Source organism: Phascolarctos cinereus, unplaced genomic scaffold (assembly GCF_003287225.1).
Source record: "Phascolarctos cinereus isolate Bilbo 61053 unplaced genomic scaffold, phaCin_HiC Scaffold_5;HRSCAF=322, whole genome shotgun sequence".
NCBI lineage: Eukaryota > Metazoa > Chordata > Mammalia > Diprotodontia > Phascolarctidae > Phascolarctos > Phascolarctos cinereus.
In genome coordinates this window covers 142,626,287-142,642,184 of record NW_027555958.1, presented here as the reverse complement: position 1 = coordinate 142,642,184, position 15,898 = coordinate 142,626,287, and the positions used below count along the sequence as shown (strand labels likewise).

At 37.5% G+C, this 15,898-nt stretch overlaps 2 protein-coding genes across 2 annotated transcripts in view; both read right to left on the bottom strand.

Annotated features, from left to right (window-relative positions):
• Positions 1–8,366: 8,366 nt before the first annotated feature.
• Positions 8,367–10,025, bottom strand: LOC110197614 (trafficking protein particle complex subunit 2-like). Its single transcript, XM_020971654.1, has 2 exons — positions 9,983–10,025; positions 8,367–8,860 (listed from the first exon to the last, which is right to left on the bottom strand). Exons 1-2 carry the CDS (start codon positions 10,023–10,025, stop codon positions 8,367–8,369), a joined length of 537 nt encoding a protein of 178 aa, XP_020827313.1.
• Positions 10,026–10,253: 228 nt separating this feature from the next.
• The window catches only part of GPRC6A (G protein-coupled receptor class C group 6 member A), a 30,741-nt gene continuing 25,096 nt past the window's right edge, over positions 10,254–15,898 (bottom strand). Inside the window, exons 4-5 of the mRNA XM_078155570.1 lie at positions 14,526–14,649; positions 10,254–11,377 (exon numbers count right to left, since the gene is read on the bottom strand). Coding sequence (XP_078011696.1) covers positions 10,254–11,377; positions 14,526–14,649 — 1,248 coding nt within the window. The remainder of the gene's footprint in view (positions 11,378–14,525; positions 14,650–15,898) is intronic.

Here is a 15,898-nt window from a genome sequence, read left to right as displayed (position 1 = left end):
TTGTAATACATTATTCCCCATCATATACATTTTTTTTTTTGGTCTAGGCAATGGGGTTAAGTGACTTGCCCAAGGTCACACAGCTAGTAAGTATTATGTGTCTGAGGCCAGATTTGAACTCGGGTCCTCCTGACTCCAGGGCCGGTGCTCTATCTACTGTGCCACCTAGCTGCCCCCCTCACATACATTTGAAGGCCAAATTGGCCTTTTTACTGTTCCTTACACACAACACTCTACCTCCAATCTCCTTGCCTTTGTACTGGCTATTCCCCCTTGCCTAGAAGGCATCCCTTCTCCTTCTCTGCTTATTAGAATAGCTGCTTTCTTTCAAGGTGATCTCAAGTGCCATCTTCTCCACGAAGCCTTTCCCAATTCTCTGTCTCTTCAACAGAAATAGTGGAAATGACCTGGTATAGGTGGAAGGGGAAGTGCAAAACAGCCTAGTCTCATAGCAGGAGAGAGGTTCAGCCTAGAATGATACAACCCAGGGGTCCCATTCCTATCCTTGGCAAAAGGCAGGGCCAGAGCAACATTTTATTTAGATTTCTCTGTGACACTTGAAGACATTAAGACTCTGAGAGGACACTTGTTTCTTCCTTCCTTAATATCAGGTGAATAAAAATTCTCACATAATATCTTTCAATTGATCAAATAAATAAATATACATACCTTTCTATGCTTCTCTTGTCTCTTGCATTCCATTTCCATCTATTTCATTCTGACCTTTTCATCAAAAATGCTTGCAAATCCTCTCCTTCATTAAAGGTCTATTTGTTCACTCTAAAATTATTTGCAATTTTGCCAGAGAGATTATATTTGGTGCCAAACTTTTATCTTTTGCCTTTTGGAATATCATATTCTAAGTTCTCTTCTCCATTAAGGTGACTGCTGCCACGTCTTATGTGATCCTAACTCTCACTTACTAGTACTTGAATAATTTTGTATGCTAGAAGCTTTAGATTTTGTCTATGACATTCCCGGGAATTTTCACTTTGGAATTTCTTTCAGGTTGGTATTATTAAAGTACTTTTTTAAAACTTTTTTTTTTTTACTTTTACCACTGATGCTAAGGGCGATAAGCAATTTTCACTTGTGATTTCTTGAAATATGTCATACAAGCTTTTTTATTGGTCATTATTTCTGGCTGGTCTAATGATTCTTAGATTATCTATCCTCAATCTGTTTTCCTCTTTAATTGTTTTTTTGAAATTTTTGAAAAAATTTTTTGTTGAGGCAATTGGGATTAAGTGACTTGCCCAGGGTCACACAGCTAGTAAGTGTCAGGTATCTGAGATCAAATTTGAACTCAGGTCCTCCTGACTCCAAGGCTAGAGCTTTATCCACTGCACCACTAGCTGCCCCCCTAGTTACTTTTGATAACATATACCTTACATTCTCTTCCTTTTTTTTAATGTTAAGATTTCTTTCTTTCTTTTTTTTTTTTTTGCTTTTAGGCAATTGGGGTTAAGTGACACGCCCAGAGTCACACAGCTAGTAAGTGTCAAGTGTTTGGTCTGAGGCCGGATTTGAACTCAGGTCCTCCTGACTTCAGGGCCGGTGCTCTATCCACTGCGCCACCTAGCTGCCCCAAGATTTCATTTTTTAATATTGCTTGTTGTCTTATGAAATGATTTTCTGTTTGGCCTATTCTAATTTTAGGGGAATTCAATTCCTATATTATATAATTAAAATGATAAAATATGAGATTTATTCTATCTATAATTGTGAAAACTCAATATAAAGTTATAAAACTAAAATCATAAAATAATTACGAATGTTTTAAATGTGACATCTGTAAGAATTAAAAGAAGTAATCCAGCAAGAACTCATACGCTTACTATTATCTCCAATATTTAATATTACATTTTTTACTTGACAAATTTTATTGAATATAAATGACATTTTTGGTGAAATAAGTTACAATTTGGAAGATGTCTAACATAATATAATAATCATATATAAACAATTTCAATGTTGGCCTTTTTTATTTGAACAAAGACTTAAAATATTTGGCTCAACACAGGACGAACAAAGTCTTAAATCTGGTCCTACATCAAGTTTATTTCTGTATTTTGATTTAAAACAAGAATAAAGTGAAAGCAGCTTGCTCCCACAAATGTGTGGTAGATACTGATAAAAGAAATGTACAAGCTTTCTTGCTAAGAGATGGAAATTCATTATTTTTTTTAATCTACCTGATGAAGTGATAAAAATGAATAGCTAGTTATGATATAAAGTATTTGTTTTTCTACTGGCTAATGGCAAGTGTTTTGTTACATGATCAATGTACATGAAGCAAAATTTCATATCTTGCTTCATTTCTAACAATACTTATATTTTAAACTCTTTTTATGAAAAGAGTCTTTTCAGATGTGACTTCCTTCTCTTCTGTCACTGCCGTTCTGGTTATACTTTCACAGATATTGTAACCAAACAGTTGACCAGTGTTGCCAACCAGCTCATTTGAAAATCTGCCAGAGTGAAGAATGGCAACATAAGCAGAGCGTAAGTTTAAATCAGAAAAATGCATTAAAGGGCAGTTAGGTTGTGCAGTAGTTAGAGCTCTGGCTTTGGAGCTGAGGAGGACCTGAGTTCAAATCTTGCCTCAGACACATGACAGTTACTAGCTGTGTGATCTTGGGCAGGTCACTTAACCCCAATTTCCTTGCCAAAAAACTAACAAAAAAAAATCCCAGCATTAAAATTGGAAGGAGAGGCAATATAAGGTTTGTTTCTGTAGAAATTTGTAATGGTCCGTTATGTTTTTAAGATGACTTACAGTGCACATGCCCGGCAATCATGGTTTTCAAACAGCCTGACGTTTGCTCTGCAAGAATGCAAGCTATCTTGATCATGTTATTAAAAGCTGATGATGTATGATTACAGAATAACAGAAAGAAATGAGGGAGCTGCTCTGATGCAATGTGCAAAATACAAATGAGGACACGTGCATGCATATGACCATCTGTTGGGAATTGATTTGCACTTTGAATGTTGAACTCTTGTCACAGCTTGTATACCATTTGATGGCAAATTGAGAAACTATAAGAATACATGCTTAGTCAGAAGCAGTCAAAATTTAATCTAAACGCTGCATAAACATGGAAATTGTTATTACATGTTATACATGATGGCATAGTGCTGAATCTGGAATTAGGAAGACCTACGTTCAAATCTGACCTCAGACACTTACTGTGTGGCTCTGGACAAATCACTTAACCTCTGTGTGCCTCAATTTCCTCATCTGTAAAATGGGGATAATAATAGCACCTACCCTCCAAGGCTGTTCTGAGGATCAAATGAGATAATAATTGTAAAGAGCTTAGCACAGTGCCTGGCACACAGTAAGCACTAGCTAAATATTAGCTAGTATTATGGTAGTTTTGAGTCACTGCAGAAAAAGAAACCTACAGTGCTTCAAACATGCTCATGCTTGTTGTCGTGGAGGAAAATTATATTTGTAACATAATTGGGCCATTACTGACTGCTGAAAGTGCCATTAAATGCTCTCCTTGGACCATCATCGTGAACTTCCTAGGGGACTGTGTACCATTAAATAGGAACTACTACTACTTTACCATGGTGCCTTAGAATTAGTACTTTAAAATTACTGATCAAAGAAAAAAGCCATGCTTTAATAACAGTTGCAAACCACTGTTAACAAGCATAATGTTGGCCTTGTGGCTGGAATGAAAATACTTGTATTTGAGAAAGCTATGATAACTTCATTGCTATGTGCTTGGCTTTGGGTGTGAAGGCTATTCAGGCTGGGCTTTCTGATGCTATCAATCAAACTTATGCTAAAGAAATCAGATAATGGCAGTCAGTACAAGTTAGGGCTAGTTCATATCTCTGAAAAGTGGGTTTGCTTTGTCTAACATCAGTCCATGTCAAAAAGGACAACTCAAGAAAGAATGAAAACTTCTTCCCTTAAAGAAAGAGTATTTAAAAAAAACCAGGTTGGTCTAGTCCAAGTTTTATAGAACAAATCCTTTTATTAAGGGGATTTATTCTGTGAATTTGGATTCAGTCAAAAAGTCACCCTTGGGGACCTAGAAGGCCAACGTGGCCTTGAGGCTGCAGGTTCCCAACCCCTGGATTAGCCTGTTTGGGCATCGTGCAAATTCGGTACTTCTTGGAAATGTGATTTATGAAAGTTAAATAAGTATGATTTCATTTCTCAGAGTAAGCAAAATTCTTCCACTTTGAATTGGATGTGGACAGATGTGCAGCTGCTAGTATTAAAGTGCCAAGCTTTCCCTGGTCCAGGCTGGGCCTGTGCCTCCCAAAGAAAGTTCAGCAAATATTTGTCAAATGGCGTTGATGGTACAATATTTACTTTATTATCTCGTTGACATAACAGTGGTGTTTGTCGATGTTTTGTATGACCACAGCCAAAGGCCTGGAAGCTTTCCCACAGTTTCGCCTCTTGTCAGTAATAGAAAGTGTTTTCATGTCAGCACAGCTATAAGGGACAGGGAAACTAGAAACAGGATAGTAACATCAACAACTTTTTATTCACTCAAGGTTTAGTTGATAAATTACATAGCTGTAAAGAATCAAGTTTAAAAACAAGAAAAGTTATATGTTACATTAAATGGAATACATTCCATATATTCCATTAAAGGTTATATATTCCAAATGTTTATAGCTAAAGAATATACATTTGTCTAACATGTATAGCATGATATTTAAATTTACTTATGTAGAAAATGCGTGTATGGATTGATATTGATCCTGACAAATTTGGGGAGGGAGGAGAGGAGAAAGAAAAAATGATTATAACAGCTAACATTTATATAGTGTTTATTATGTGCATTACACTATGCTAAGCATTTTACAATCATCTAATTTGAAGCTCACAACAACCCTAAGAAGTAGGTGTTATTATTATCCCCATTTTATAGATGAGGGCACTGAGGCAAACAGAGGTTAAGTGACTTGCCTGGAGTCAAAGAGGTCATAAGTGTTGGTAGCCAGATTTGAGCTCAAGTTGGCTTGACTCCAGGCCTAGCACTTTATCCACCACGCCACCTAGCTGTCCCTAATGAGATAAGAGGCAATGTAATCAATCAATCTGTATTTATTGTGTGTACAACAATACAAGGATAATGATAATAATAATAACTGATGAAGTAATCTTTAGGAATCTATATTAGAGATTTTGAAGGATACATTGATACCTCCCAAAGCTGATTTAAGGAGCAAATGAAATAATATTTCTAAAGTGCTTAGCATAATAACCTGGCACAGAGTTGGTGTTTAATAAGTGCTTATTTCCTCCCTCCCTCTCTTCTTCCTTTCTTCCTTCATTCTTTCATTTCTTCCTGCCCTCTCTCCTTCCCTTTATTCTTTTCTTCTTTCCTTCCCTCTCTTGTTTCTTTCCTTTCTTCTTTTCTTCTTTCCTAAAATGAACAGATTTCCCTCCCAAAGATTTGTATAGGCAATGTGGCCTTAATTCACATACAGGTTTTCCACTGGTGCTTTTTGATCATGTGTCCCTGTTGGGATGAAAATCCATGTATTTAAGAAATAAGAGGGGCAGATAGGTGGCACAGTGGATAGAGCACTGAAGTCAGGAGGACCTGAGTTCAAATGTGGTCTCAGACTAAACACTAAACTCTAGCTGTGTGACAGAGAGAGAGAGAGAGAGAGAGAGAGAGAGAGAGAGAGAGAGAGGAGAGAGAGAGAGAGGGAGGGAGAGAGAGAGAGAGAGAGAGAGAGAGAGAGAGAGAGAGAGAGAGAGAGAGAGAGAGAGAGAGAGAGAGCTCGAGCTGAGTTTACTCTTGGCTTATGTCATTTGGCCTGTGAGGGTGGGCAAATTTACCTCAGGTAAAATTCAGACAGCAGCAATGCTATTTGTTTCTGTGACATGTTTTCTAAATAAATTCGACAAACATTTTCTTAGTGAATTCATTCATTCATTCAACAAACATTTGCTTGGTGCCTACTTTGTACAGACACTATGTTAGGCATGAGGAAAGCCATGACATTTATGTAGTATGTGATTTCTACTCTCACACAATTTACGGTGTAGTTAGCTATATAAAGTACTTTTTAGTTTTTCAAAGAAAGTAATAGAAAAGCAAAAAGTCATTTAATATAATCCAAATCCAGCAAGCATTTATTAGGCTTTTACTTTTACTAAAGCATTGGGGACACAATGACAAAACTTACAATAGGCTCTGACCTCAAGGAGCTTACACTCTTTTGAAGGAGATACAGCATGTAAACAGATGAGTACATCCATGTCAATTTGAGGAGAAGGAGAGTATTAACACCTGGACTGAACCTTACAGAAGGCTAGGGATAGTAAGAGGTAGAGTGAGGAAAGAATGCATTAGAGTCACAGGGAAAAACCTATGTGAAAAATGATTCATTTGGATGCCTACTCTATTCCAATCAGTATTAGTGTTTTACATTAATGTTTTACATAAATCATATAGGGATAATTAGATAAGATAAATTCTTATAGTAGGCCTCAAACTTTAATCCAACTCTTGCCACTTGTTTACCAGTTATGAAGTTCACTTGCACAATGACAAGAATGCTGACAAAGATATCTCCATTCTGCTTTACTCAAATTCCCTATCCAAATCCACCATGGCAGGATGCCTTGATTCTTTGGGAAATCCTCCAACTTATTTTTATACCTTGGGACCATTCTTCCTTGCCCAAAATAAGGAGGTAACCATCTTATGACCACTTAGTCACCAGAGATGATTCTTGCCTTGCCCATCTAATAACCACTTAGTCAGTAGAGGTGTCCAGTGCTTTGCCCAATCCATGACTCTTCCACTATTATGTTGTTTTGGTCCTTAAGAGCAAGGTCTATCAACCAATGATACTCCGTATTTTACCATGCCTCTTTTATGTATTTGGGTACCAAACTCTTTAAAAGTAAGGCCCTGGGGAAAGGAGGTTTCTCAGATTATGAGAAAGATCTAAGGTTCACTTTATTAGAGGGGGCCATGGACCCTTTAATAAAATACCATTGGTTTGAAGCTCTGCCTCAGCAGTTTTTCTTGCAGAATAGACAATTCTGGACCCCACACCTGCACAGGGGACTTGGGGTGGGAGAGGGAAGGATGAGTTCAGGAATCAGCAAGTGGGTTGAAACAGTCTTGTCTTGTTGCCTTATATACACATCTATTTGCTCTTGTATGGAACAGAAATGTTAGTGATGCAAAAAGATCATCAATAAAATGTTACAAAAATTTTAATGTACAGAAGAAAACAAAAAAAGTATTGAAGCCACAAATAGAATTTTGTTAATACCTTGTTAATTTCCTATATATATGTAATATATATGGTTATTTAAAAAATAACCTGCATGCAACAGTTCGCTTTGTTATACTTTTTTTTTTTACTTAAAAGTTCCCTTTTATTATATTGTATTCAATAATACTTTTCTAGACATTTGTAGTTTTTCCAAGAACTATGGTTCTTGGGTTATTTTCATGTCATCTGGTAACAAACGTAATACATAATTTGTAGAATAAGATTCCATACTTGGTACAATGCAAACCCCTCCAGGCAACTTTCCTCGTTATAGTCTATTCCATATACTTACTATCAAGCTGAAAAAATTTAATTTAATTCAGGTTATTCTTGAAAGCTAAAAGATTCCAATAATTCAAACACCTTTACAAAAGTATGAAATTAATTTATCAAGAGGAAATGCAGTTATCATTCTTGTTACACTTGTTAAGGAAAGAAAACATCCTCAAGATTCCAAATAACAACAAAGATAAAGGATTATGTAAAGATGCACTGTTTACGTATTTAACTTTTAGTCTCCACAACCACTTCATTTCATGTATAGGTAGAATCTTCTATTCGTGCTCTAAGTTTTCTGTTTTGTGGATGTTACTGCCAGGCTTGATGCTTGATGCTCTCAGATAAATACTTAGTACAAAATTTGACAAACAAAAAAAAGTCTTTTCTTCAGCACTGTGAATATTACCTACATTTACAAATAAAAAAATCCATGTGTAAATTTTATTTCCTATTGTGAGCCAATTTTTATATTTCACTTTAAGATCTTTTAACCAAATCAACAATATGACATTTGCCCAATTTACAATTTAATTAAGATTATATTAGACTAGTCAAAGTAGAATCTTCTGAACAATTTTTAAAGCCAAAATAATTGTCAGGGCACTTTATCTAACATTCTTCATAAATACGGTATTTTTCAAAAGTGTAAGTTATTTTGGTTGGATGATCTGCAAAAATGACAACAAAAGGTGCCCTATGGCCTTTCTAACTAGAAAGAAGGTTAATTTACAGAAGCTTAGAAACCCAAGACTAGGCAGTAGGCTTGATGGGCTCTTACTTACAATGCATACCATCATATCACATATTTAAGAATTTTTCTGTATTTGGCTTTGAGGGTGTTTCTTCTTAAGAAATTGAACTTTTCTATCAAATGCACTTGATTGAATGGGTGAATTTGGTTCATAAAATGGATTCATTGCAAAGTTTATATGTAAATCATAGACATGACTAAAGAAGTTCTTTATTCCATCTTCTTGTCTTACATCATGAAGCATAATAAATCTCATATGGCTTGCAGTAACAAAAGCAAAAACAAACGACTCATTGAATTTGTCCACAGTTTTCAGGTACATGTTGTTAGATAGCCACATATTTTCATCTTCTAGGTCAAGGGCTGCATGAGCTATGAACTGGTTCAGATGACAATGATCATCCTTAGATTCCATTTTTCCAGCTGGTGAAAATTCCATTTCGAAAACCGTATTATTTTGATGGCCTACAATTACAAAGTAGAAGCTTCCAGACGTTGTTTCCAAGGTAGAGGTCCTGTGATTAGGATGCGGCACCTGCACCCACCGCACTACCCACCACCCACCACCCTCCTTACTCCGATACTATCTGTTTTCTTATCCATCTTTATATATTGAAATGTTTGTATTTGTTGATGATTAATACATTTAGAATGGAAAAAAAAATTAAGATAAAAAAGAAACTGAAAATGGCCAGTTTGCCTGGAACATGAAATTTGTAATAGCTTGGAATGATAGATACACTTAAGCCAGATTTTGAAAGGCTTTAAATGTCCAGCTGAGGAGTTTTCAGGAGGAGTTGCCAGGAATTAGCCCTTATTCTAGGGGAAACAGGGAGTCATTGAAGTTTCTTAAGGAGGGATATTACTTTCACCAAATTACATGCTGTATACAGTTAAATGTAATTCTTTAGATTGAAGATTAAGATGGTGTGTCAACACCCACACTTCCCATTTAGTATCTGGCTCAGAGTTATTCCTTCTTGGTATCCTTTAACACACTCAATTCTTAATTGTCCCAACAGGTAATTAACATTCAACCTATTCTTTATAAGTTCTGCTGAACGACCATAAAAATCAACAGCCTATAAATCTCTACGAAACATTTTATGAGTGCGTCTTTTGGTTTGCATCACAGAGCTGTTATAAAAATAAACATAAAATGCTTTGCAACAGAGTATAGAAAGTCACAACCATAAATACACAAGTCATTTTTTATACAAGTTGTTCTGTGCCAGGTGGGATGGGACACAGCCATTATCCTTGCTATGGGGGAGGCCCGTTCTGGTGGATCATGAGCTCTGGAGCTCTGAGCTGCACAGAGCAAAGCTGGTCAGGTGTCCGTTCTAAGTCTGGCACCATTTTGATAAGCCCTGAGAAGCAGAGGGCCACCACGTTGCCTAAGGAAGGGAAACAGAGAAGGTCAAGACTTCTATGCAGATCAGTGGTAGGATTGGACCATGAATAGCTACAGCTATTCTAGCCTGGGCAATATAGGAAGACCCAGTCTGAAAACAAACAAACAAACAAAAACAAAATAAAATAAAAAGTCATTCTCCCCATTTTATGGGTAGAGATGAGAATTGTATGTCATTTCAGGCAAGTATAAATAATTTACATTTTCTTTCTCCTTTAGCTACTTTTGTTATGGAGTGGATGGTCCTACTGACCAACCTGTCCCAAAGAGAGCTACAGTGAAGATTCTGGGAAGGCCCATCTTAGAGTTCCACCAAGGAGTAAGCCAAATCTTGAGGCCAGGAAAATATTGGGACAATACAGTGATTCAGTGCTACGAATAGAGTGTGAGTTTAATTTATGTTTGATGGTGATTTTGATACAGAAAGGCCCAGGGAAAGAATTCTTTGGAGACTGTGACTCCTAACCTCAAGTGGTCCTATTCTTCCTTCCTGAAAGTAATTCATTCATGCACTGGGAAATTCTCCATTCATATGCTTGACATTCTTTTTCTTGGGAGTGTTCCAGCTGTATTTTTAGCAATTCCTTTCCTTGCAGATTGTACATGCTCAGCCATCTGTGATTGGCTGGCCTTGCCTTGCTCAAGTGTGACTGGAGACTTGCGATTGAAGTTGTGGTTGGGAAGGGGGACTTCATTAGGCCTGGAATCCAGTGAAATATTCACATTAAGTCTGCTTTCACTTTGGGAAGAGTACATATACAATGTCTTAAGGAAGGCAGATTTTGTATTAGTCTCCTGCTTACAGAGAATGATGTAACATTTAGGAAAAAACATGCAACACAGAATTCCATAGTTAGATATTAAAATGACAGTGATCTCCACAGCCGGTAAGTATTTGCCAAAAGTTGTGGCATAAATGGGGATAAATATTATCCATGCGATGAAGTAAATGATCATGCCAGATGTTATGAACTTAGCCTTGTTGTAATTTGCTGGCAACTTTCTGCCTTTAAAGGCAGATATAAAGCAAACAAATGCCAGGATAGCTATGTAGCCTAGCATGGTACCAAAGGCCATGATGGAGCCCTCGTCACACTCTAAGATAATAACTCGGGGTATGGAGAAATTCTCCTCCACAAAAGGCTCTGCAAATGTAAGCCATATTGTACAGATGATCATCTGAACCCCTGTACAAATCACTATGATGGGTATGGGCTTGTAAAGGCGCTTCAGACATGTTTGTAATCTGGGGTCAAAGCTGAAGGCTAGCAGAATTTTTAGGGACTTGGTCAGGATGCAGGAGATGCACAGGGCAAAGCTCACACCAAAGAAGTTCTGCCTGGTTTTACATTTGAAGTCTTGTGGCTCTCCCACAAAAAAGCTGGTGCTGACAAAGCTAAAGAAGTGGCAAAGGAGGATCACATAGCAGATGATCAAGCCCCCAGATGACTTGACCACAGGGGTGTTCAGGTTTCTAGTAAATATTATTCCAACTGCAAGAGTGCAGACAATCCCCAGTGCCAAGAGGGTCAGGAGCAGAATGGCAAACCAGTCGTTCCAATTGAGATGCTCAACTTGCTTCTCAAAGCACATGGTACTATTCACTGGGGCCCAGTGGGTCTTATTGTTGCATAAAAGGCAGTGATCCATATCTACAATAGAGAAGAAGGCATTGGAATTGGGAGCATGCAAGTGGGCATGGGTAGGACAGGCCAGGCCAGGTTACTGTAAAGAATCATTTTGGCAGTCCTGACTCTAAAAGGAGAGGTGATTGTTCAAACATAGACAGTGGTCAAGAGGGGCTACATATAAAAATATACAGCAGCCTTAAAAAGAGGAGAGTCAGATGAGGGGGAAGGGACAAGAAAGGAAACACAGAGATGGGGTGATGGAGATTTAGCTGGGATTTAGGGACAAAGTGTGTGTGTGTGTGTGTGTGTGTGTGTGTGTGTGTGTGTGTGTGTGTATGTATAACACATCTGTACTCAAGGTAACAGAGTACCTAAAACCCAGGAAAGAAGATAAAAAGAAGGAACCTAGATTCCAGGAAGAAAGGAAGGAATATATTGCAGAGGGCCTAGTTTCTTATGAATGTATAATAATTAAAGATGTGGAGGCAGCTAGATGTCTCAGTGGATAGAGTGCTAGACTTGAATACAGGAAAGCCTGAGTTCAAATCCTTCCTCACACACTTATTTGGCATGACTAAGTGACTGGACAAGTCACTAAGTCTTTGCCTGCCTTGGTTTCCTCATCTGTAAAATGAAATAAAAATAACACCTAACTCACAGGGTTGCTGTTAGGATAAAACGAGACAACATGTAATGCACTTTGTAAACCTTAATACATTATGTAAATGCTAGCTATTATAATTAATTATTATATAGTTTTGAAACCAGAGGAATTATATCAGGCCACCTCAGAAAGTGCATGTGACCCTTCCCTGGCAGTACAGTGGTCATCACTTGGCTAGACTATTCTACAGAGGACTGGACCTATGATTTCATTGTATAGGAAACTCTCAGGTGAATATATTCTTTCTACTAGTGAAGGCCAGCACTTTTTCTGAAACTTATAGTCTTTAAGAGCTACTTAGAGCACTGAAAGGTTAAATGAGGATCATAATCAGTATGTGTCAGAGGTGGGATTTGAACTCAGGTTTTCTTGGCCCTGAGGCCAACTCTTTTATCTGCTATGCTTCAATGTCTCATACCTCCTTCTGTAACAGTTAGGTGCTGGAAATGGGGTTCACTCTGAAAACTTCAGGATGCCAGTCACTGGATTTATACTACAACGGCATCAGGATATTCAATGTAAATGATGTCTATTCCCATCCCTGCCAAATCTAGAAAAACAATCTCATTAACAAAGAAAAGGAAAATGGCTTCCTCTTTCCTTCTTGTCTTTTCCTCCCCTTCCCATTACTTCTTAAATCTGTACCTTCGTCAGCATCGGTACTCCCTCTATCAGTACAGACTATACCCCCTCTACATCACAGTTGACAGCCTTCTTGTGATGCAGTGGCTGGAAAATTCTTTACCCAGGGGTCAACCTGGAGATGAGTGTCTTTGAATGTGGCTAGACAACTCTGATAACACCTGCAAGGTCTATAGACCACATCTGTACTTTAAGCCTTTCTACTTTGATAGGACTTTCAGGAACTTATGTTCCACTGTCATGGCCTTAGAGAGCCCAGGTCAACTCCATGCCACAAGGAGACGTCCAAGTAGAGCCTTAGTGGATACTTACCTTACCCTTATACCTTACTAAATACTGCAAATTGCTATAGAGCAATGGTATCAAATTTGAATGGAGATACAACCTACTAACTTGTATGTAAGAATCCCTGTGGGTGCATATTAATTTAAAATCTATCTCTCTTTGTATAATTGTATTTTTATTTATTTTGTTAATTTTAAATTTTATTTCATTGTAAGATATTTATCTTATCATATTTGTCATGTTATATATATTTGTTATAAAATAAAAATATTTTGTTAATTTTAAAGATACATATCGTTGCATAATTGTATTTCTATTTATTTTGTTAAATATTTCCCAATTACATTTTAATGTGATTTAGGCTCCACTAGGGAATATTATGGGTCCAAGAGCCAGACTCCATGTTTGATATCTCTGCTGCAGAGGATAGGTCTCTAGCCCTGGAATTTTTTCTCATTAGACATTGGGTGGATACTTCTTCATGTCTTGCATTTGTAGTGGCACTTGAGTGCTTATTGAAATGAATTAGAGTGAATTGAAGTGGTGGAATATGAAAGCTGTTGGAATTTCATACTATGAAAAAAGGGAAGAGATCATAAAGCAATTACAATATGTTATTTAAACTGGTATGATAAGAAAAATAATAATAGCATTTTTATAGTTTTTTAAGGTTTGTAAGCACTTTACAAATGTTATCTCATTTGATCCTCTTGACAATCCTGGGAGGGAGGTGCTATGATGTCCTAGAGCTTCTCAGGAAAAAAGAAAATGGAAGATTTTGATGTCACCCTTGCCTAAAAGTAAGGGTAGCCTGGGCCATATTATCTCTCCATGTCTAGTCCAGGTCTCAGTGCTGGGGCTTGGTTGCCATTACAAACAAGACACAATGGGCAGCAGGATAATGCCAAGCTCCTCTCCTAAGTTCAGCTTCTGAGATCATGAATTGTTGTCCTTTTAAGGCTCTGATGGCTGCTGACCTCACCCTAATCCTTTAATTTGCATTCTGGAATGACAAACAATAAGTTACTAGCAACTCTCTGCTATCAGGAGTCAGCCTCCTTGTCCTTGTTGAAAGTTCCTTCTTTCATGTCTTAATTTTTTACTCTTGGTTGGTGAGAATGATAAGATCTCCCACGTACACCTGCCTGCTGCTCCCAGGTGCCTACCGGCTGCTCTTGTGCTCGGCCCTGTCATTCAGGGGTTGCTAGAGAGACAGTGTGATCTAGGGAATGATAATAATGATAATAACAATAATAACAGCTAGCTTTAACGTAAGGCTTTAAGGTTCTTAAGGCGCTTTACAAATCTTATCTCATTATCTTCATGACTACCCGATGTAGGTTATGATATAGGTGTTGTTATTATACCTCTTTTACATCCTGCTCAGCAGTTATATTTCTTTCCAGTCTGTACCCTTAACTGGATATAGCTCTTCCTTATTCTCAAAGAAAGCTATGATTGAGGGAAAATAGACCTACCTGGGGTTTTGGGAGAGCTGGAAGGACACATTAGAAAATGTCAGACTTGCAAGGAGTGGCGTAGGTTGAAGTTTTTGGAAAACTGACATGTTTTTCTTACCTGTCTGATTGCTATAATGATTTTCAGGGCAGCTCACACATTCATAGCAGCATGTATGTTGGCTTTGGGTGGTTTTTTTCATTTGACCAGGACCACATTCCCTGGAGCATTTAGATTGAATTTGCTAGAAAAAAATAAAAGGAAAAAATACTTTCAACGTTTTAACTTAGAATGTAGATATGATGGCTGGAGATTTAGATGTGTTTTTGCATCATTTTCATGACACCTGGAAGACTGCAAACAAAGTTAAAAAGCTAAAACAAATAAAATATTAATGGAGAATATTTTTTAAAGGCGGTATCTAGTTTTTCATACACTTTAAACTTTCTGTGCATATTTGTATAATTGTTAACTTTTTTCTTAATAGTATTTTATTTTTTCCAATTATACATAAACATAGTTTTCAACTGTTAACTGCTTTAAAAGGCCTTAAATATGTAGAAAAATAAGGGTGGCTAGATGGTGCAGAGGCTATAGTGCCAGGCCTGGAGTCAGGAAGACTTGAGCTTAAATTTGACCTCAGACACTTACTAGCTGTGTGACCCTAGACAAGTCACTTAACCCTGTTTGCCTCAGTTTCTTCATCTATAAAATGAGCTGGAGAAGGAAGTGGCAAACCACTCCAGTATCTTTGCCAAGAAAACCTTAAAAGGGGTCATGGAGTCAGATGTGACTGAAAAATGACTGAAACAAATGGAGAGAAATAGGCAGTAGTAGAGATGAAAGTATGATGCAGGCCTGACTCATTTCTCATTCCTAGCCAGTTACAATGTGGTGCAGTGGAAGAAACACCAGATGTGAGTCAAAGGACGTGGATTCCTTATTTTGGTGCAAATTATCCTTGTGAACTTTGGCAAGTTAGTTAACCTACCTTGGCTTTGGTTTCAACGTCTATAAAATGAGGCGGTTGGATTGGATGGTCTCTGAGGTCCTTCTAGTTCCTACAGGTTATTTTCTGGTATATGGTATCCTCTAGATCAGGGATTCTTTTTTTTGTTTGTAGGCAATTGGGGTTAAGTGACTTGCCCAGGGTCACACAGCTAGTAAGTGTCAAGTATCTGAGGCTGGATTTGAACTCAGGTCCTCCTGACTTCAGGGCCTGTGCTCTATCCACTACGCCACCTCGCTGCCCCCCTAGATCAGGGATTCTTAACCCTAAGGGTCTGTGGATAGATTTTAAAGGGTACATGAACTTTGATGGGGAAAAAAAATACATCATTAACCTCTAACTGAAATTTAGCATTTCATTCAATTATTTAAAAACTATTCTGAGGAGTCCATGGCATACAAAAAAGGTTAAAATCCCCTGTGCTAAAGACTCTTTTTTTTTCTGGGGTAAAGGGAGAGGGGAAGGTTCTGAAGATAGAGTACTA